At 31.5% G+C, this 22,256-nt stretch overlaps 1 protein-coding gene across 1 annotated transcript in view; it reads right to left on the bottom strand.

Annotated features, from left to right (window-relative positions):
* Positions 1-358: 358 nt before the first annotated feature.
* The window catches only part of LOC145303887 (F-actin-monooxygenase mical1-like), a 98,566-nt gene continuing 76,668 nt past the window's right edge, over positions 359-22,256 (bottom strand). Inside the window, exons 36-38 of the mRNA XM_080145547.1 lie at positions 10,173-10,229; positions 2,876-2,938; positions 359-1,433 (exon numbers count right to left, since the gene is read on the bottom strand). Coding sequence (XP_080001673.1) covers positions 1,356-1,433; positions 2,876-2,938; positions 10,173-10,229 — 198 coding nt within the window. The 3' untranslated portion in view covers positions 359-1,355. The remainder of the gene's footprint in view (positions 1,434-2,875; positions 2,939-10,172; positions 10,230-22,256) is intronic.

Here is a 22,256-nt window from a genome sequence, read left to right as displayed (position 1 = left end):
GCTACACTTTCTAGATTACACCTTATCAAGCCAGGAATCCTTATGCAAGGAATATAATTAAAAGTCAGGGAGGGAGGGGACATTAGGTTGTTTATTACACTTGTCCCCAAAATTTTATAATTACATTTTTTGTCCGTTGTCTTAACATTTTTGGGGACTTTTATTGAGTGTCCAAACATTTCAACCTCTAATTGTAGACTACAGAAGGCGTAATTTTGTGCATCATTATTGGGAATGTACATCAGTTTATCGGCCATAGATCGCTGATATAAAGTACTATAAGTGTTTTTCAATACGGATTAAAAAACCAGACTCTCCCGAAATGTAAAAAATAATCATAGCTTTTAAAAAAACAATAAAAAAACATAAAATTTATTTATCTAACCCGTGTTTAAAAATACAGAAACACATATTAAAACACATACTAAAATTATGTTTAAAATATTATACAGTTATATAAAAAGAAATAAGCTCTTTGAAAATATGGGATTTATCTAAATCATAATTTCGGTTTCCCTCAAAATGCCTGGTCGAACAAAGTTACCCACAACTTTTTTTATAAATTGAAATTAAAAGAGGGTAATTTTCTGTTTGTTTATTTATTACTTTAAGTTAGGTTATATTGAATAATGGGAAGCTCCGTAAGAATTATGTTTAAAAGAAAAAAACTATCCCCCCCCCCCTTATTTTGAATTCATTCATTGCTTGATAACGATTTGAGGGAAAGTCCAAAAAAAATTTAATTTTTCCCTTAAAGTACAAAAATGACATATAAATAATGTGACAAAATTCTGTGTATCAGTCGTTATATCGTTTTTATGTCAGCCAGGACATTTAGTCGACAAACACATGTAGACAAAATTTTGACCATTATGACAGGATCAACTATCTATAATACAAAGTAGAACGATGTATGTCTGTCTGTCTGTTTGTTTGTAACGAAGGATCTCGCTAACCGCTGAACCGATCGGGTTCTACTTTACAGGGTAGCTTCTCATAGGTCCCGGGAAGGTTTATAACTATTTTCTTGGGGGTATATTTTTTTACATTCTTATCTTAAATCTAAAATACAAAAATTTGGTTTGATCAAATATCTTGGGGCCCAAGCCCCTAGAGGCTAGGGGCGAATCCGCTAGTTAAACTATAAAACGTACAAAATTAAAGCCAAAAATGATTACTGTTACAACAATAAATTACAAATCAAGCATGATGAAACATGATTATATGAATATGAGACCAAACATAATGTTATTCATCATATAATGACGGTTGTCAAAGCTACCCGAATAACGTAAAAATGCATCAGAAAAATTTAAGGCAAAACCGGTTTTCTTAACGGTTCATATTTTTAAAAGTTAGAACTCTGTTTTTTCTTCTTCTCCGAAAAATCTTGTCTTTCTGAGGGAAGAATTCTTTCTATCACGAGCCTTCACCTAGGTAGATAGATAGATAGATAGATATATAGATAGATAGATACTTAAAAGTAAAACAACATTTTATCTTAAATTTTTATTTTCTTTAACTCAGAGTTTCATGCTTCTGCAATCATCAGAAAGAGACTATTTTTTTCATTAAAAATAATTACGTGGATTTTTACAAATGTTTCAGAGGATTTTAAAAAAATTGTATTACAATATATAAAAAAAACTATATTAAACAGCTACAGTCTGGCCAAAAGATGATTTCTTCTATGAATACATTTAGAGAAAATTTCATGCCGCTTGTTGATAGATGAGTTTTTGTCAGAATTGAGAATTGAAACTTTCTCCATTCAGCAAAGCCGACACTTGTTAGATCCAGGATCAAAAGTAGGTTGCAAAGAAACAATTATCCCATTTAATATTGTAAGGTTTTTGTTCTTCTTTCAAATTCCAAATAAAACCAGAAAGCCGTGTACTTTTTTGAAGATGGAGAAGGTTGAATGAAGATTTGTGATTATTGTATCTTGTTTTGAATGTTGTAGATGCTTGACCAATATAGGTTGATGATGTCTGGTCAGATTCTACAGTAGCTTTGTAGATTAAGGATTCAGTAAGACATTTACCATCTAGCGGACACACTGTTCCTCTCCTGCAATTACATCCAGCTTCAGTCAGGTTGTTGGACTGACCCAGGATCTTTTTGTTGTGGCTGGAGATCACACTGGACATGTTAGGCATACAGCTGTAAGATATCTTGATGGTATTTCTATTAAAGTATTTTTTCATTTCTCTATTGTTTGAAAAGTGTTTATCTACGAGCTTCAAAAATTCTTTGCCAATGTTAGTAGCCAATGCTGAATTGTAGGGAGGACAAAACCAATGAACTTTTCTGCTCCTTTGCCGTCTATTTTGATTTCCTTGTTGAGCATTATTGTTTTGATAGTTGAGAGTTTTATTGTAGATAGATAGATAGATGGATAGAAAAAAAATTGTAAATATCATGTCTTAAATAATTTGATTGTTAATACTTGAAGAAAATATTATGAATTTATAATCAAATATTAGATATCCTGTTAGAAAGATTATCACGTGAATTAGAATCAAATACAAAGATGACAACATCCATTAGTCGTGTTCAGATAAATGAAATGAGTTTTTGTATATGAACGCTCATTAATCAAAAATAAATAACAGACTTGTATGTCTAATAACAACCATGCAAATAACAACCACTAAATATAAATTTAATATCCTCCAACTCATTGCCGAATTTAGGGAAGTGCGCGAAGCGCCGAAAATTTTGACATTCTTTTTAAAACCAAATCAAGTGGGGGGGGGGGGTTGTAGAGGGATTTAGGGGGTGTATCCCCCTATTTTTTTCAGGTAAGACGATACGACCTTCCTCTGCTCGCCTCTGAATTAAAAGGGGGGAAAGATATTAATTTAAATTCTACCTTTCTGCTGTCAGTAGCATCTCTTGTAACTACATGTTGTCCAGCAAACTCTGCTATCTTGGTCTGAAATAGTTGGATAGATAGTTAGATATAGTCCACATAGAATAAAAAATATAAGTTTTTTTTGTAAAACATTAAGTTTCATGCATTAAGCAATCTTCAGTTACACTTAACTTTTGATAGTTAGATAGACAGATTGTTAGATAGATAAATAGATAGATAGATGGAAGGATTATAGATAGATAAATAAATAGATGGCTATATGGTTGGATGGTGGAATAGATAATTAGATAAATAGATCTATAAAAAGAGAAATAGATAGACATTGAAATAAATTGATAGATATATATGTACTTAGATAAATAGATTGGTTTTATACAAATGTTATAGATTTGTGGATAAAATTGACAGACAGTTTCACAGATTGAAAGATAGATAGAAAGATGCTTAGAAACATAGACAAATAGAATGTTCCAATGAATAAATAGATGGATCGATAAACATATAGATAGATCAATTTGTAGATAGATAGATAGAAAGAAATTCAAAGAAAGAAAAGTGACATGATGTCTGTCTGTATCTTTGTTTGTACCGAAGGATCTCGCTAACCGCTAAACCGCTATGTTTATCATTTACAGGGTAACTTCTCACAGGTCCTGGGAAGGTTTATAACTATTTTTGGGAAGGGTAACACCTTCCTCCCAGGAGAAATCGCCCCTAAAAAAATAAGCCCCCCCCCAAAAAAAAAAAAAAAAAAATCTTTAAAATTAAATTTGAAAATCAAAAATAAATAATGGGTTATAGAATAAAACTCCTCCCTTGAAGGCCTCTCGGGGCATAGCCGCTAGTCAATATATACAGAAAGTTATCTGGTTAAAACACAATCTCTAAAAGAAAAGCTTTGCTCTAAAGTAAAGAATGATATTGTAAAACGAAATAAAAATTATGTATCTACTTGTATAACTGAACATATTTACAAATACATAAAAAAAAGATTACAAAAAATTGTTGCAAAATATTTACTTTTCAGGGATGTTGGTACATCAAATGATTTTTTATCTTATTATGCTTAATTTGTTGGGTAATCTATAATACAAAGTAGAATGATGTCTGCCCGTCCGTCTGTCCGTCCGTCTGAAGCTTAAGATCTCGGTAACCACTGGACCGATTGGATTCTACTCTTCAGGGTATATACCTACTGGTCCTGTGGTGGTTTTAGGCTATTTTCTTGGGGGGTGGGACACCCCCAACCCCCCCAAAAAACAAAATATCCCCCCCTATTTTTTTTTTTTTTTGCAGAAGATTTCCTAGGTCCTTTATTTTTTTTTGCAGAAGATTTCCTAGGTCCTTTATTTTTTTTTGCAGAAGATTTCCTAGGTCCTTTATTTTATTTGCAGAAGATTTCCTTGGTCCTATAGGAATTTCACCTTAATTTTTTTTTGATCACCTCTTGGGGCAAAGCCCCTAGAGGCTAGGGGCGAAGCCGCTAGTATCTTAATAAACAAACAAAGGGCATATCAAATAAACCTAGAGGCTATTTCTCTTAGCAGGGTGTGGTAGTACCCTCCCCTATAATAATAATAAACCTTCGCAGGACCTATGAGAAGCTTCCCAGTAAAGGAGAAACGTATTGGGTTAGAAGTAGTAAATAGACATTGTGTTATCAACAAAGAAATAATACTGTTTATTAATTAATGAAACCCTTTATAAAGGTAGATTACAAAGACATTTTTTTTAAATAAAACTCCTATCCCCAACATTTATACATGTATAAAAAATATTAAATATTATCCTGGAAAAAGAAATTACACAAGATTTATTTTTATTCTGAACCTTTTCTTCAGGAGCGAATCTACTCTTTAACTCATGTGCATAAACTATACGTATTTCTTACTGTCCTATAAACATCATGAATTTTCATTGAAGGATTTTGAAATAAATTTTGTATACTTTTGTTGGGTTTTACTTTCATATTTATCTGAATCATCTTTATAATCATGGCCTAAAAATGTAAGCTTGTCATTAAAACATCATAATGGAATTATGACACTTTGCATCAAAATAGAACCTCGTAATAGTGTCTGACTATGACGTCAGAAAAAATTATCAATTAACCAATGAGAGACCGCTATATATTTTACCATTGGTCAATTACAGTGAATACTGGCTTCTCATTGGTTAATTGTTATTTTTTTCTGACGTCATAGTTCGACACTATTACGAGGTTCATCAAAATAACTTAAATTAATATTCGGCTTTTTCATGTTCTGAAAAGAGGTTTACTCTTATGGACTCTTATAATCCTTCTTTTTTAAATGTTGTTATTTTTGCGCTACTTATGAAAAAATTTTACTCATTTAATTGTATTTTTTGTAAAATAATGCGAATATTACATTTCATCTATACCCTGGTGTCTCAAAAAAATAAATATAGCTTAAAAATGAAATAATAATGGAGAATTTTAAGAATAGTTCAAAAGTTTAAGACAGAATTTGTCTTATTTTTTCCCTATTTTATCAAACTGTTTAAGACACTTTTTTACCTTTTTTACCCCCTCTTTACCCCCTCTTTACCCCCTTCCCATTTTTATACTCAATTGAAGAATTAAGACGTTGCCTGTACAACATAATATGATATTTTCATATAATTCCTTTTATTGTAGTTTATATACTATATTGTAAACTTTTTTTTTCAATTTTGCTTACAATGGATTCGTAATATTTTTCTGATTCTAATGGTATATATGAACCCATATTTTTTTATTTGTGAAATAATAAAATTAAGTTCAAAGTTTTTATTCTCGTGGGTTTAAAAAAATCGATTTTTTCAATAATTACCTGACAGAATTGAAAAAGTAAGGTGTCAAATTAAAGATCTTACTATTTTTGTTCATAATGACCATTTTCTTTCTTTTTTTTGTTGCATTTTAGTACCTTAAAATCGACTTAATTTTTTTTTTTTTAAACTTAAATTACTTAAAAAATAAGAGGTCTACAAAAAAACCGATTGCATATCTGAATTCTATGAAAAATTTTACATCTACTACTTACTAAAAGAACCGGCTAGCTATAAAAAAAATAGTTGATACACCTTCTTTTAAGAAGAGTGATGGAATAAGAAAATGCACTAAATCACCACCTGTTTTATTTTTATCCTAAATTTTTAGGATACAAATAAAACTAACACAAATTTGAAAAAGCAGGGGTGTTTAATAATTTTCATATTTTTTGGAAAGAAAAAAACAAATTTAAATTTAGATTTTATGAACATTTAGAATTTTTAATTTAAATGATAACAAATATTAAGCCCTGAATAAGTGTTAACCCCCCCCCCCCCTCTAGGTTTTATTGCATATACCCCCTCCTCTTATACTACCTTTCCCTTTTTTTTATCAATTTCTTCTCCCTTTAATCCCATTTCCTCCTTTTTTCACCCCATCGATGAAGGAAGATCTCGATCATAACTATTTTCGGATAGATTCACCCCCTCTCTTTCTCCATTCCCTTTGAACTGGATGGTTCTGGATTATCTGTTCCAAAACTGGATAGCGATAAGATGTTTATACAAGTGCGCCAATGTTTTTTTTTATAAAATTGTTAAAAAATGACATCTGTTTGGTTTTCCTTTGCAATTAAGCTTTTTTTAGGTACAGGGAAGGTTTTTAACTATTTTGGGAGAGCGTATCTCCACCCTCCCAATTTAAAATCACACCCCCAAATTTTTTTTCTGAATATTTCTTATTAAAACTCAAATTAAAAAGTAGAAGGGCGGTTGACTTATCCCCCTCCCACCTTAAGAACACCTAGAGGCTTCTTGGGGGCGTCCGTTGCCCCTAGTCTTTCTTAAAATAAAAGCTATGCCTTGCATTTTTTTTTCAATTAGGTGTTTGATTACGAATTTCATATGGTAAAAATATTTTTCTTATTTAATTGTTATCCTAATAAGATAAAAGTTATGCTTGAAAATTGTTTTAATAGCTATTATTATATGTTGCATTTTTAGATAAACGTCAGAATTTGCGTCATTTGCGTCATTTCTATTTCAGATTTTTTTTACCCGTCATCCACCCCATCATTCTTCCTCTGAATACCCCCACCCCTTCCTTATTCCCCCCCCCCCCTATTATCTTCTCCTTCATCTACCCCCTACCCCTACTTCTCTTACCCCCCGCCTCTCTTTCATGTACCCCCTACCCCTCCTTCTTTTACTCCCCTCCAGTCCTCATTCCACCCCCGCCCCTTCTTGTTTTATCCCCTTGATCTAATGATAGCTTCTCCAAAATATCTGAAAATAGAAATTACGCGAAGATGACGCAAATGACGTTTTTTAAAAATTAAATTTTTTTTATAATAATAGCTAATAAAACAATTTTAAAGCATAACTTTGATCTTACTAAAAATTTCCAGTATGGCTTCAGAACCGATTAAGATCCCCTGGATTGGAACCAGTTCTCAACAATATTGAAAAATCATGTATAGCATCGTATTATAGACAATTTTCGCGAATTTTATAATAAAAATCATAAAATTAATACCTACCAGTTTAACAATTAACAATAAATTAGTATAATGGCAAGTTACAATTTAAATTTGTTGAACTGTAGCAACATATTGAAAGAGCTTTGAAGGGGTGTATCCAGAAATTTCTGGTTCATGTACAATGAAAATAGGGGAGGGGTAAACAGGTTTGAAAAGATCCATAATATCTGAGATCCAGAACTTCTGTCACCGATCTAATTGTGATGAAGGAAGATCTCGATCATAACTATTTTCGGATAGATTCACCCCCTCTCTTTCTCCATTCCCTTTGAACTGGATGGTTCTGGATTATCTATTCCAAAACTTGTTAGCGATAAGGTGTTTATACAAGTGCGCCAATGTTTTTTTTTTTTTATAAAATTGTTAAAAAATGACATCTGTTTGGTTTTCCTTTGCAAATAAGCTTTTTTTTAGGTACAGGGAAGGTTTTTAACTATTTTGGGAGAGCGTATCTCCACCCTCCCAATTTAAAATCACACCCCCAAATTTTTTCTGAATATTTCTTATTAAAACTCAAATTAAAAAGTAGAAGGGCGGTTGACTTATCCCCCTCCCACCTAAAGAACACCTAGAGGCTTCTTGGGGGAGTCCGTTGCCCCTAGTCTTTCTTAAAATAAAAGCTATGTCTTGCATTTTTTTTCAATTAGGTGTTTGATCACGAATTTCATATGGTAAAAATATTTTTCTTATTTAATTGTTATCCTAATAAGATAAAAGTTATGCTTGAAAATTGTTTTGATAGCTATTATTATATGTTGCATTTTTAGATAAACGTCAGAATTTGCGTCAGAATTTGCATCATTTGCGTCATTTCTATTTCAGATTTTTATTACCCGTCATCCTAATTGTGTGTAGAGGGGTGTCACACCCCCTTGAAATTGAAATAGGGAACGCCTCCCTTCCCCTTTTTTCATCCCAAAAAAGTCTCACACCCCCAGGCAAATCCCTTTATACTCCCTTTCCTTCTTACCCTTTCATTTTACCTTTTATTCTTACCTTTAACACTTCTTAAACCTTCTTGAACAATAATATAAAGAAATTTTAAAAAATGATTCCAAATATCTTAACTAAAATACTATTATATAATTAACAACAATCAATATTAACAATTAGAATATAATAAACACAAATTGATTACTGATTCTAAAAACTATCTTTAATACTTCTGATGATTTCAATATTTTCTTCCTTTTTCTTTATTTATGTTATAAATAAAATGATCTTCCGTAGATTGTGAACTAATACTTATTATAAAATCATTAGCTGAATAATATAATAAGGAGTAGCCCTTTTAGAAAATATTTTATTTAAGACTTTAAAGTAAAATGAATATCTAAATTTGTCGAAATTCAAAAGCATAAAACAACTATAAATTCATCTAATTCTTCCAATATTTGAATTAAAAAGAAATTATAATTTATTTTATACTCTTGCACTTATGTATTGATTTAGGTTTCTTTAATTTTCAGTTTCTTTGTTTGTCAGTTTTCTTTCCACATATATATGTCCTTTCACTTTGGTAGTTGTCAGCAAACTGACTTAAGAAATAACTGACAAACATTAAAAATGAAACGTTTTTCTAAAGCAGCAAATTATTAGAATTAAACATTTAGTTACAATCTAATTTTATAGAATTCATCTATTATACCCCAATAATATTAAAATGATAAATCTATTATTTGAAAAAGCTTTTATTAGTAACAGAATAAAATATAGCATAACAATCTATTAGAAGTTTTAAAGGAATACTTTCCAAGTAATAATATGTAGTAGAACAGAAGGGTGTTGGGACTTAAATTTTGGGTATAAAATAGGTATTTATGCAAAAAAGAAATAATTCTTTTTAAGAAAGGTGTCAATTCCCAAATTGTAAAGAATTCAATTTGTTCAAAAAAATAAAAACAAGGCAAGTTGAAAGCTCTACTTAGTTTAACAGTTGTGTTTATGCTTAATTGAAGTTTGGTTAGATTAAGCAGTAGAAAAGAGTGCCTTTGAGGGTTATCAAAAAGTTTTAAAAGTAAAAAAATATTTTTGATGATATGTATAAAAACTTTGTCTCATGTTACAAGCCAAGATATTTTACTTCACATCCCCTCTCGAGAAAATTTTTTTGTTAATATTCTAAATTTTTAACGTCTTTTTTAATTATAATTCTAGAAAAAAAATAAGATAAGACTTATCTTAAAAAAAACGTTAATATTACAAGCATTATCCTATTACTATTCTATTAATATTTTTCTGTTTTCCAAGTATAAGAATGTAACAGTAATTGAATATAAGACAAGTACACCAGGGTATAATTAACTTATTTAAGTAAATTGTTACTGATGTAATTTATCTTATTAAAACGAAAAATTATTTTTTAAGCAAAATCAAATATATTATTATCCATCTATCATTAAATTGGTCCGTTTGTCTATCAATGATTTTTTTGTGATTCGCTTCTTTTAGATGATGTCATCTTTTTCTATTTCTGTAAGTAGCTATATTAAGTACGTCTGCCGTTTATGCCCCCCACCCAAAAATAATAATTCAGGGATGTTAACTCTCCCTTTCTATAAATTTTACCCACGTGGTAAAAATCTTTTAAAGGGGGTACCTTTTCGCGTCATTTAAACCCTCCAAAATAAAAATTACCACCCCTATTCAGATTTTTAACGCCTACAAAAATAAAAATCTTTGACGTTCTTGACCCATATTTTTACTGATCATAATCATTTGCACCTTGATGTTTAAGGTTCTAAATTCAGCAAAATTACCTGGCTAAAGTTGAAGGTAGTGGAAGTATATCTTGTCCTAGGGTCTATGCTCCATCTAATATTTACAATTCAACATCATTTATGAAAACCAAAATAGCTGAATAAGAAGTTCCTATAAAAATTTCAAAAGGTTGTGTAAGATACCTCCCCTCCCACCACCTTTGAACTCGGTAACTACTGAACCAATCGGATTCTACTCTTCATGGGGAATATACCTACTGGTCCTGTGGTGGTTTTAGGCTATTTTCTTTAGGCGTGGGACACCCCCAACCCCCCAAACATTAAAAAATCACTCCCAATTTTTTTGCATACATTTTGCAAATTCGCCATTTATTTCAGCTGGTTAGGTAATAGAAGATTTAATGATTTCCATACTTACATCATTTTTTAGGTCCGTACCTAATTTCTTTTTAATTACATCTTGGGACAAAGCCCTTAGGACTAGGAGCGAAGCCGCTAGTATAAAATAAAATGTGTAGGTATCTTATTTTAGAGTGTTTAAAATTAATCTCTTAAAAAGTAAGAGAACAAAATCGGATTAACGGTAGTAACCTTGCAATCGGTAGTGATTAAATTTGTTCCTAGTCCAAAATTATTTATAGTAGACATAAATAACGTTTTTGAATGGCGGTATTTCGTTAATATGTCAACAATGGCCAGTGCTTTCGAAAACCTTGATCCTAAACTAAAAATATTTAAAACTAAGTACAATTTGATCTTATAAGGTGATCGATGGGGATTTCATGTGATCCTTACTTCAAATTGAGGGAAATTGCCGGATTAACTTTTTCATTATTTTAAGTTTAAATAAGAGAATGTACTTGATGCTTTTTAATAAAAGTTTATCTATTTATCTAATTGTAACTTTTCGTTGAAAAAATACAGATCTATTATTAAAAAAAAAGTTTATTTTAAAGATAGCGTTCCATGGTAGCTGGACAATGTGTCTCAAAAAATCAAACTTCTGGCGTCATAAAAATGAGGGATTATCCATCTCTTTATTGGGGGGTTTTCTTTCCCAGTTCTCCTCTAATCTCCCTCATTTTTATGACGTCACATGGCTGATTATTGAGACTTTTTGTCCAGCTGCGTTCCATGAAGTGTATGTAATACAATAATTTTATAACTACCTACATATAACTTTATCTTTAGAACAGTGGCGTTCACAGTGATTCTCCAGAGGGGCAAAAAACAAAGTAGAACGATGACTGTCTGTTCGTCTGTATGTCCATTGTCTAGTTTGTACAATTTCAACCGATAGGGGTCTGCATTTTATGAAAAACGTATAATTGCGCTACTTTAAAATGATGTTTTTATTGGTTTATTTCAAGACCTGTAATAGCTTCATGAATTAATGGATAGAACATTGTAAAACCTTCTAATTAAAATGCACAAGATCAAACTCATTGGTGGAATACTTTGATCCTCCAAAGTTTTAAGCTATTGAATGACAGACCGAGTTTCTGAACTCTATTATGGATAGAAAGGGTAAGGTAGAATCATTTACAGTCCATTGTCCCCTCCCTCACTCCCTGATTTTAACTGTTTATTTATTACCCTGATATAATTAAACCTGCCAAAAACATTGATTATTTTTTTCAAGGTCTCCATAATGAAAGTTGAAAAATAAAGCATTTTTAGTAGCGGAGCTACTCTTAAAGTGTCCGTATGTCCTTCTGACCCCCCGCCGTGTTAGATTTTTCACTCTTCAAATTGAAAATTGGGGAGAAAGGATTTTATGATCTATAAATAAGTTTAAGGGAGAACACCTATATTTAAATAACCCTACATATTTACTAACCGTTTTTATTATATTTGTAAGTTATATATTCATACTTTTAAAAACAAATGAAATGAAAATAAATCTTAATATCATGAAGTGTGTTAAAAATAAAGTATGTCGTTTAAAAAAAGAATTAATTATTCAATAAAATTTAATTTTTTTATTCATATAGATTATACTAAATTTTGATTCATGGTACGATTTATGTTTAGTTTAATACCATACGAATAAACCTAATAGTAAGAGTAGAGGTGAATACTTAATAGGCATAACTCATTACCAGGCACAGTTAAGACATGAAGACAAAGAGCATACAATCAAAATCCCGAATGGTTAAATAATAATTCTTATATTTATAAACTACATCTTTTCCATTTATGTAAAACTAGCTGCTACGCCCCAGAGGCCTCTAGGGGCCCATTCAATTGTAGCTTTAAAAAGAAACAGTAAAATAACTCAAAGTTGTTTTTTTCCTCTAGGGACGATTTCTCTTGGAAGGGTGGTGGTGCTCTCCCCTAAAATAGTTTTTAAAAAACTTTTCTTTGCCTGAAAGAAGCTTAACTGTTAAGGAGAACCATATTGGTTCAGCGGTTAGTGAGATCCTTTAATACAAACAAAAAAGCTTACTACTTTATATACTAGGATAGACCTCTGACGTGATTGGTTGGATAAAACTTAAATAAATTTCTCCGCTAGTTATGAACATAAATGACCTTAGCTGGATCTTTAAATCATTTCAATGGTGCGCTAAATCGGGATGAGCCAACTTTCCACCAATGAGAGCACAGCATTTTACGAAATGCTGCGCTGTAATTGGCTGAAATTCGGCGCACCCCGATTTGGGGCACCATTGTAATGATTTAAAGATCCAGCTCTTGTATTGCTATGTGTATCAATTATTCGATGAATAATATTATTATGTAAAAAATTGCTTTTGGGGGGAAAATTAACATAAATATTATTGATAATAATGATGTTATAAAAAATATCGGGACAAGTGCAGTTCACGGTAAAATGTTCCTGAGCTGGATCTTTAAATCGTTTTGATGGTGCGCTAAATCGGGGCGATTCAGAGGTGAACCAGAGGTGCGCTGATGGTGCGCCACAGCTACTGCTATTTTACATGGATCTTTAAAAAGATTTTCGGCGTGGTGTTACTAGATCGCTGGCGACACTCAATAACATATCCATACATGCCAGTACAATTTTATAACTTAAGCAATAAAACAATATATAAATTTTTTTTAAATAACTATAAAAATGTTTTTACAATAGTTTTGCAATAAAATATTAAACTAATTTTAAAAAAAATATTTATTCATTAGATATGATTCACCCCGATTTAGCGCGGCAATGCCACTAGTTGAGTACCATTGGCGCGCTGGTACCGCGCCACTGGCCACGCTAAATCGCCCATGTCAATTCAATTTAAAGATTGGTATTAATAATCTGATGGCAATGATAGTTTTAGTTTATAGTATTTTTCAAAACATACTCAAAATCGTAAACGATGGGTGATTTCGTAGAGAAATGTTACTGTTTTCAATATTTTCAAAATACTAAAATAACCCTAAAAATATACAAATTCCACGATATATTCAAACGACCGGAAATTGAGACTTCACACCTCTGCTAACATTTTCATACGGAGAGAAGGGGTCAACTTATGCTAGATTTGGGATGTATTTGTAAAATACTACATATGTTCACATATCTTTACGGTCAAACATTGTCAGAAAATCATAAAAATTCCGGAAAATATTAACATACGAATAAGGTTTACGACCTCACTAGAATTTTATGACTTGAATAATAGAGGTTTGGTGAATAGTTTTTTTTTATAGCATCACGCAATCTCGTAGCCAGATTATCAAGATAGTTAATCTTAGTTCTTATTGCTAATTTCGCTTGTTTTTTTATTTCCATTTTGGCAGCATTTCATGCTTAATAAACCAACCAATCACAATTAAAGAAAAAAAGTCTCCAAAGTTGTTATTGCTAATTTATCTTTTGACTTTTCCAGTTACTTTATGTTCTGTTGTGTTTGTCAGTTCAAATAAAGAAATAGGATTTTTACCATTAAGAAGACATTTTCTTACATATTTTTTGTGAATTAATGTTTTATTAAACCTTAATCTAATTATCTATCCATTAGTTTGTCCATATATCTATCTATTAGTTTGTCCGTATATCTATCTATTAGTTTGTCCGTATATCTATCTATTAGTTTGTCCGTATATCTATCTATTAGATTGTCTGTATATCTATCTATTAGATTGTCTGTATATCTATCTATTAGTTTGTCCGTATATCTATCTATTAGTTTGTCCGTATATCTATCTTTTAGTTTGTCCGTATATCTATCTATTAGTTTGTCTGTATATCTATCTATTAGTTTGTCCGTATATCTATCTTGTAGTTCGTCTGTATATCTATCTATTAGTTTGTCCGTATATCTATCTATTAGTTTGTCCGTATATCTATCTTTTAGTTTGTCCGTATATCTATCTATTAGTTTGTCTGTATATCTATCTATTAGTTTGTCCGTATATCTATCTTGTAGTTCGTCTGTATATCTATCTATTAGTTTGTCCGTATGTATTATTTTTTAAAAATGTTATGTAACCCCCCCCCCCCCCCAATCATATTTCTTAAAATATCTTATACGTGAGTCACACACAAAGTAGAGAAACAGGTGCACATATATTGTTAATGAATTCTGGCGTGGGGGGGGGGGGGTTACAATGATGCATCAGATTCAGAAGTAGCTAATATACCAACCAAAGGTTTTTTTATAATATCTATATGTGATACTTAATATACCAACCAAAGGTTTTTTTATAATATCTATATGTGATACTTAATTTTTCAAAATATTGCTTGACTTTGGTGTATCAATGATCAGAAATAGCTATTTATTTATCTAATATACCAAACAAAATTTTTTTTTATAATAATTAATATAATATCTATATCAGTTACTTAAGTTCTCAAATTTAAAATATAGCTTGAATTTTCTAAAGAATAATTCTTACAACATTTCTGTACGAACACCTTGGCTGACCGTAATATCATGTTACCAGTTACTTACCACCACCCCCCCCCCCATATTCCGAGGGTTAATCCCCATAAATCATACATTTAACAGTTAGGGAGTTGAATCCATTTTTATAGAAGCAGAAACATAATCTATGATTATGGTTTGGACCCTCTAAAACTGTAATCTACCCTTCCACTTTCCCCTCTCTTGGTGAAGATATCTTCAACGCCTATACGATTTTTGAAATGTAAGATTCCACTTTTGCCTCTCTTGGTGAAGATATCTTCAACGCCGATATGATTTTTGAAATGTAAGATTCCACTTTCAATAGAGGCGAAACTGGAATCATGGTGTTCATTTTTAATATCTATGTTTCTGTAATCTTCCATTACTTGTTTAACATCGACATAATAGAAATGTACCATACTAGTTTAGAATTATGTCAAATGTGAAAAAAAGCATAGATTTTATATATAATTTAAACATTGTTGTATATTCTTAATTGATTAAACAAAACATACAAAGAGCCTGTTATAAAAGTTGTTTTGTTTATTTAAAAAAATACTTTTAAAAGTGTATCAAATGAGTAATCAAAATTATTTTAAGAAAGTCGTTTATTAATTAATTCAATTGTATATATTTGTAATTTTTTTGTTCAATTTATTTCATCTTAATATTTCCCTAGTAATCTCTCACCGTGTAAGTAAGCATTAAAAGGTTAATTACTTATCTAATTGTGCATTTTTGTGGTAAATTACTGATCAATTACTGAACAATTTGGTATGATTTGTGTGTTAAAAGTGGATGGAGTAAATAAATGGACATTTATAGTAAAAGTTGCTTGTATCGGTTGAAGTGAAGAAAAAGAAGGAGGAGTAATAAGGGGGGGGGGGGAGTTCTGACACATTTGCGTAAACCTGGTGTATAGGCTTTATCTTTGGACTGAGAGGATAGGTTATTAGGAATAAAATAATTCTTATATGATGAATTTCTCCCAGATTTAAGATTTTTTGGATAGGCCTCCAGGTTCCGGAGCTTAAGGCCTCCAGGTGGTCTCTGTACAGATAAAAATTAAAAATAAGATTTTTTTTGAAGAGTTAAAGGTTAACTTATAAAACAAAATATGCTTCTTTTTGATTGTTATTCACATATTTGAAGAAAAACATACATATTTTGTCTCATAAGCTGACTTCTAACTCTTAAAAAAAAAAATTTTTATCATTTTTACCTGTAGAGAGACCACCTGGAGGCCTGGAGCTCCGGAACCTGGAGGCCTATCTAAAAAATCTTAAATCTGGGGGAAATTCATCATATAAGAATGATTTTATCCCTAATAACCTATCCTCTCAGTCCAAAGATAAAGCCTATACACCAGGTTTACGCAAATGTGTCAGAACTTCCCCCCCCCCCCTTAATCCCTTCCTTCCTGTAAGCAGTTTATGACGAAAATTGAAGATTTGGCCGATAAAATCCAAAAGAGCAAAATTTTCATCGATTGCTTAACCCTTAACGGTCGGGGGGGGGGGGGGGCGTTGAACGCCCCCCCATCCGTTTTTTTCTATCTCATTTTCTGTGTGTGAAAGATAAAGAGCTTAAACTGCGTGACTTTTTAAGTATGGGTATGACACATAACTGAGAGTTGGAATTTTTCGAATATCTCCATCCTTGCGGGCACAGGATGCCAGCAAACCTGGCAGGGTCATCCAGGTAAAGAGCAAAAATATTTTTTTGACTAAAACAAAGCATTTTATCATACCAAAATACTAAAATATCCTCTAGTAGTACATCCTTATATGAAATACAGGAGTTCAAGTCACTTTCAGGTTCCAGGTATGATCCTGCAGGTCATGATCCTCCAGGTCTCCAGAAATCTTTAAAAGGCTCCTGTGGCCGCAATTTTTGACTTAGAGACTTCAAATTTTAAACTTAAGCTTTTCTTATAAGTCTACATAACGTATTAAAATTTCATAAAGATCCGCCGCCGTTTTCTCGCCGACCGCCGACTTTGGCGGCTGGCAGCTGTCAAGTACAGCTGCGGCCGCTGAAATTTATATTTTGATATATCTAATGTAAAATTTACATAAAGATAAACATTTTCTGGAAAAAAATTGATCTTCTAGCTTCAAAAATAAGAAAATTACAGCCGTTTGAAATTTTTAGTAAAAAAAGACCTAAAAACAAAGGTTGTAAAATAAAAGGGTGAAGGAAGCAAAAATTGACTTAGACTTATAAAAGGACGGAAATTCACTATCAAACAGGGGGCTTGACTGTAAGGGGTTAAAAGAAATTTAACATAGAAAGGCATGATTTGGTATATAAGCCAAATAAGCAGTAATTTATCAAAAAATAGTATGTATTGTATATATAAAAGCCACATAATTTTCATTGATTACTTAGTAGGGGTGTCATGCTTAGTGGTAGCACACTGAGCTACAGTGGTGAGAGTTCAAGTTCAATTCTCTGTAGGTTGACTCTAATTTCTCATTCGCAACATTAATCATGCATCATCCCCTGGTTGTGTAAGAAGGGGATTATTGAGTAAGTTTGGATACCCAATACTCACTTACTTTCAGTACTACCCTTAAAGGAAGCCTGCAAGAAATACCACGCTTTAACTGCTGAAAGACTGCCACAAGTAGATCAAATACCCCAAATTTGAAGCCTTTAGCTTCTATAACAAAAAAGTTCTAGGCATTTTAAAATGACATTTTATGTACATAAAAATTTTGAAAGAATTGCAATGCTCATGTTGAAAACTTTGAAATTAAACTACGTGGCCTAGAAACAAAATTATAAGCTTATTTTTGTCATAAATTTAGGTTTCCAGTAACTAATTATATTTTTACAATAAAAATACCCATTTTTATAGTCAAAATCATTAAAAAAAATTAAGTTTTACTTGTGTTGTACCGAATGTACTGTAGCCAATCAGAAGGCTGAATCTGCTTAACAACTAATCACAGCTAAGCTTGTATTAGTTTACCCCTTTGTTTCCGCTATGATTTTTAGTTTTAAAATGCTATCTAAATTGAATTTTTTTCATAGATTTTGACTATGAAATGTGGTGTTTTTATTGTAAAAATGTAATCAGTTACAGGCAATCTAAGTTTCTGACAAAGATAAGGTTATAATTTTGTGTCTAGGCGACGTAATTTAATATTGTTTTTTCTTTTATGAGCATTGGAAATCTTTCAAAAATTCCATTGTACATTATATGCTATTTTGAAATGCCTAGAACTTTTTTGTTATTGAAGCTGAAGGCTTTAAATTTGGGGTATTGGGTCTTCTTGTGGCAGTCTTTCAGCAGTTAAAGCGTGTTATTTCTTGCAGGCGTCCTTTAACCCAAGCTCCTCTTTGGAGAGCTTCATTCATTACCGTGACTTAATTTGGGACATCTGCCATATTCGGCAAGGGTAAGGTAAGAGTAGATTTCATGAGAACAAGTCAAGACAAAATGTGCTTCAACATGGAGCTTGAAAGCCCTACTTCTATGGAAAAGTGTCTCAGCCTACTCCAGGTCAAAACCATACAAAACTATGGCTAATCAATCAATCAATCAAATTGATTACTTATAAGTATTTTATCATAATACAGCATGATTTGGTATATTAATTTTTATTGATTGATTATGAGTATTTTTTCGTAAAATTACCATGATTTGGATAATAGCAAAAATTTTGATTGATTGCTTGAAAGTAATTTATCAACAAAAGGCATGATTTGGTATATAAGCCTAATAAACAAAAACTTTGATCAATTTCTTATAAACAATTAATCAAAAATTTATATTTAATTATTTTTGTACAAAATGAAAGAGTTAAATTTTCTTGCATTAGGTTGAGGGCGGGCTAAACTGGAAATTTTTCAGTTTTTGGAGAAAGAAAATATTTTCTAATGAAACCAAGACCATTAGAAAGCTTATGGAAAAGACTATCAGGTTATCCTAGGAATTTTAGAAGTTTGATATAATTGGACTCAAAGTCGTTACCGATTAATACCCCACAGGGGGGCTAAACCAATTATGTTTTTTTCAACCTAAAAAAAATCAAAGAAAAACAGCCAATCAGACATAATTAGGTTAGGTTAGAGTTTAACTTTGGCCTATGTTATATGTTATAACACATACTTAAGACTTAAAACTTAATGTAATGAAAAGCTTTCACTTAAAGGGAGTGTGAACATAAAAATTTTCAAATGATTATCAAATCGTAACATTGATCAACCAAAAACGTTCTATTAACAAAAATATCTAGAAATAATGCATTGATTTTATGGTATTTTGGGAGGGAAAAAGGAAAAAACAAGGAAAATCTAAACGTTTTTGTTTCTTAAAATGTTTGTAGGGGTATTTAACTTGTCATATATAGTTGAAACAATTTAGTTACTTTTAAGGAATTTATTTTGTAATATAAAATTGCCAATTAGTTTTTTTATAACGTAGTAATTAGGTAATAAAGATCTATCTTAAATTTGTATTATTGACAAAAAATACCTCAAAGTCTACAAAGGGTTGAATCTCATAGGTTATTTAAAATAATGATATCCTTTTTTATTGTGTTGGACAATAAATAACCCACTTTGAAGAATAAGTTTACACTTTTATCAGACTGTTTATAAACAGCTAGCTATAACCAACAAGCAAATTAATTATTTAACCCTATTTCACCATACTTGTTTAAAACCTGTTTTTTAGATGATACAATTGTTAGTACTAAAACATTCAAACTATTGTAATTGATATATTATTAAATGGATATTGCACCAGATCTGCATGTACTCTAATAAAATTATACTTGCATCTGGCTAAAACAACGATACCCCCATCAACATCCTAAACCCAACCCCTCCCCTCCTACTGGATGAACGAACTGACAAATAAATGAGTACTATAAGAAAGATGAAATTTTCATATAAAATAACCATATCCATAAAATTTGACTGTACATTAAATGGGCATGATATTTATTTAATTCATTTATTATTGTTCTTCTTTTAAGAATAAATCTTATCTAAAATAAAAAAAATAACCCAAATTGACAACAATTTTCTCCTGTCAATATATCCACACATATATTATATCAATTATTGTGATGTGCGTGTTAAGTTTTAATTGGTTGTTAACATCAAAGATTTTCTATATTAGATATACAGAGATACATAATCATAAAATCAGACAATAGGCAAAAAGTAAAGAAACAACAAGACAATAAATGGTTAGATAGTGTACATATTTTGATGCAAAATTTAAAGGGCAGTTATTTTTTTATTTAGTTTGCTGTAAAAAGTCACATTTTTTAGGATAACGCTATGCTTAGGTATATGTATCATGTAAAAAATTCTTCCCTTGTATAATATGAAGCGTAAACCATAACATTTTTGTTGTTCGTATAAAGGTATAAATAAACAAAAATGTTTACAGTTCAACAGATTAAAAGGCCAGATTGACCATCTAGATTTATTATTTCTATTAAAATAAATCTCTAAAACTAGAATTTTTTTGTAAGGTGTGTCCAAATGAAAAAAAAGGAATTACAAAAATATTTAACTATATTCCTAAACTTTTTTTTCTGTTTGATTATAGACAGGTTTAATATGACAGCATGGCGATCAAAGCCCTTTGAAAATTTTAACCTCTAAATATTCTAAAATTGGGTACATATACAGGGTGGGGCAAATAAGACCGGACAAATTCTAACATCTAAACAAATGAACATAAAATCGTCAATTTTAAAGATTTTATTGAATTTTAAAAACTGGCAAGCAAAATAGGTATATGACTATTATATTATTTAATAAAATCGCTGCCAGCCTTGATTATCGCCTCTACCCGCCTCCTGAACCGCCGGCAGGTCCAGGTCAAAATGTACCAGTCCAAGCTGGCGTAGTTCTCCTTGATAGTGGCAATGAGGGAGGTCTTTGTGGCATGGGCTCGTCTATTGGTGCATGCTTCAAAGTAGCCCCAAGCCCAAAAGTTCATTGAATTAAGATCGGGCTGCTGGGAGGCCACATTTCCTTAGGAACGTAAGTAACCGCAGGATCCAAATTCGCCCAACTTTTAAGCTTCCCTTATACACGGAGGCTCTTATTTGGACCACAGATGAGCTAGAACAACGTTTTTACCTTTTTAGAAATGGCATGAAGTTACAGCTAGGGTTGTCAGCGCAACCCATAGTCTAAAATGAGTTTTTAAGTTCAATATGGGTCCGTGAAGTCAAGAACCGAGAAATTTTCACGAATTTTCACGGTTTTTGACGTTTCTTACATCACAAAATCTGCCCCGTTTCACTTTGCTGGAGTACTACGGCCAAGCCATTTCAGATAGAGAGCTCTAGTCTTTTAAAGTGTCTTACTTATGTATCTGACAGTATCCCCAGAAAGTTACATAACTCTACTCCACCTACAGATGGGCTGAGGTCAGATTTAGTTGGCCCTAGTCGAGAATCCAGTTTAAACCACCAGCGCATTTGGAATCTGCCTTGTTGAACATATGCGCGGCCAGCTCGTTGTACACGTCCATCTTCGTCCAAAGATTTTTTGTGCTAAAAGGTCATTACCTAAGCTTTTTATAGTGTGGTCAAACGTCCTCATTGGTCAAGTAGTTTTGGAGCTATGGCCGTTTAAAGTTTGTCCGGTCTTATTTGCCCCACCCTGTATAGCATTTTGAGATGCAAAAAATGGGAAAGAAAACTAAAAGAGTCGCCACTAAAGGAGCACAAAAAAAAGTGTAGAATAGCTTAATGGTTAGAGGTCAGAATTTTGATCATGATGATTTCAACATGAAATCTTCTTTAAATTTTTTTTCTGCTTGTGGACAGTCCTTCTTTATTATTCCTACAAACTATTGTCTGCAATCAATATGTTTTTTGTTTACAAATAGAGCTTAATATTAAGAGAATGCCGCAATTACCCTATAATTTCTCGATTGTGAAATACAAATTTTGCCCCCCAACAACAGCTGAAATAGGCAATTTAATAAAGGTTTTGCCCCCCAAATCAATTTTCGAATTAATTTCCTTGTTGGTTATACCTTATTCCTGGTTTATAAAGAAATATTGCACCTTTATTATTTACAAATTTGTAATTAAAGGTGGGCGAGAGATGGGCCATCTAAAGTTACTTGGATACTAATAAAATAACCTGTTTCTAGCTTTGTTATTGTATTTGGTTTTCAATAAAAATATTACTTATTTTATCAATTTTTAAGTAACTATACATTGGTTTACAGCAAGGATATTGTTAAAAGTCAGCTTAACCGTTAGGA

The sequence above is a fragment of the Acartia tonsa genome, chromosome 13 (assembly GCF_053477335.1).
Source record: "Acartia tonsa isolate MP-2025a chromosome 13, ASM5347733v1, whole genome shotgun sequence".
NCBI classification, from domain to species: domain Eukaryota; kingdom Metazoa; phylum Arthropoda; class Copepoda; order Calanoida; family Acartiidae; genus Acartia; species Acartia tonsa.
Note: the sequence above shows the minus strand (reverse complement) of the source record. Positions and strands in the feature narration are given on the sequence as shown.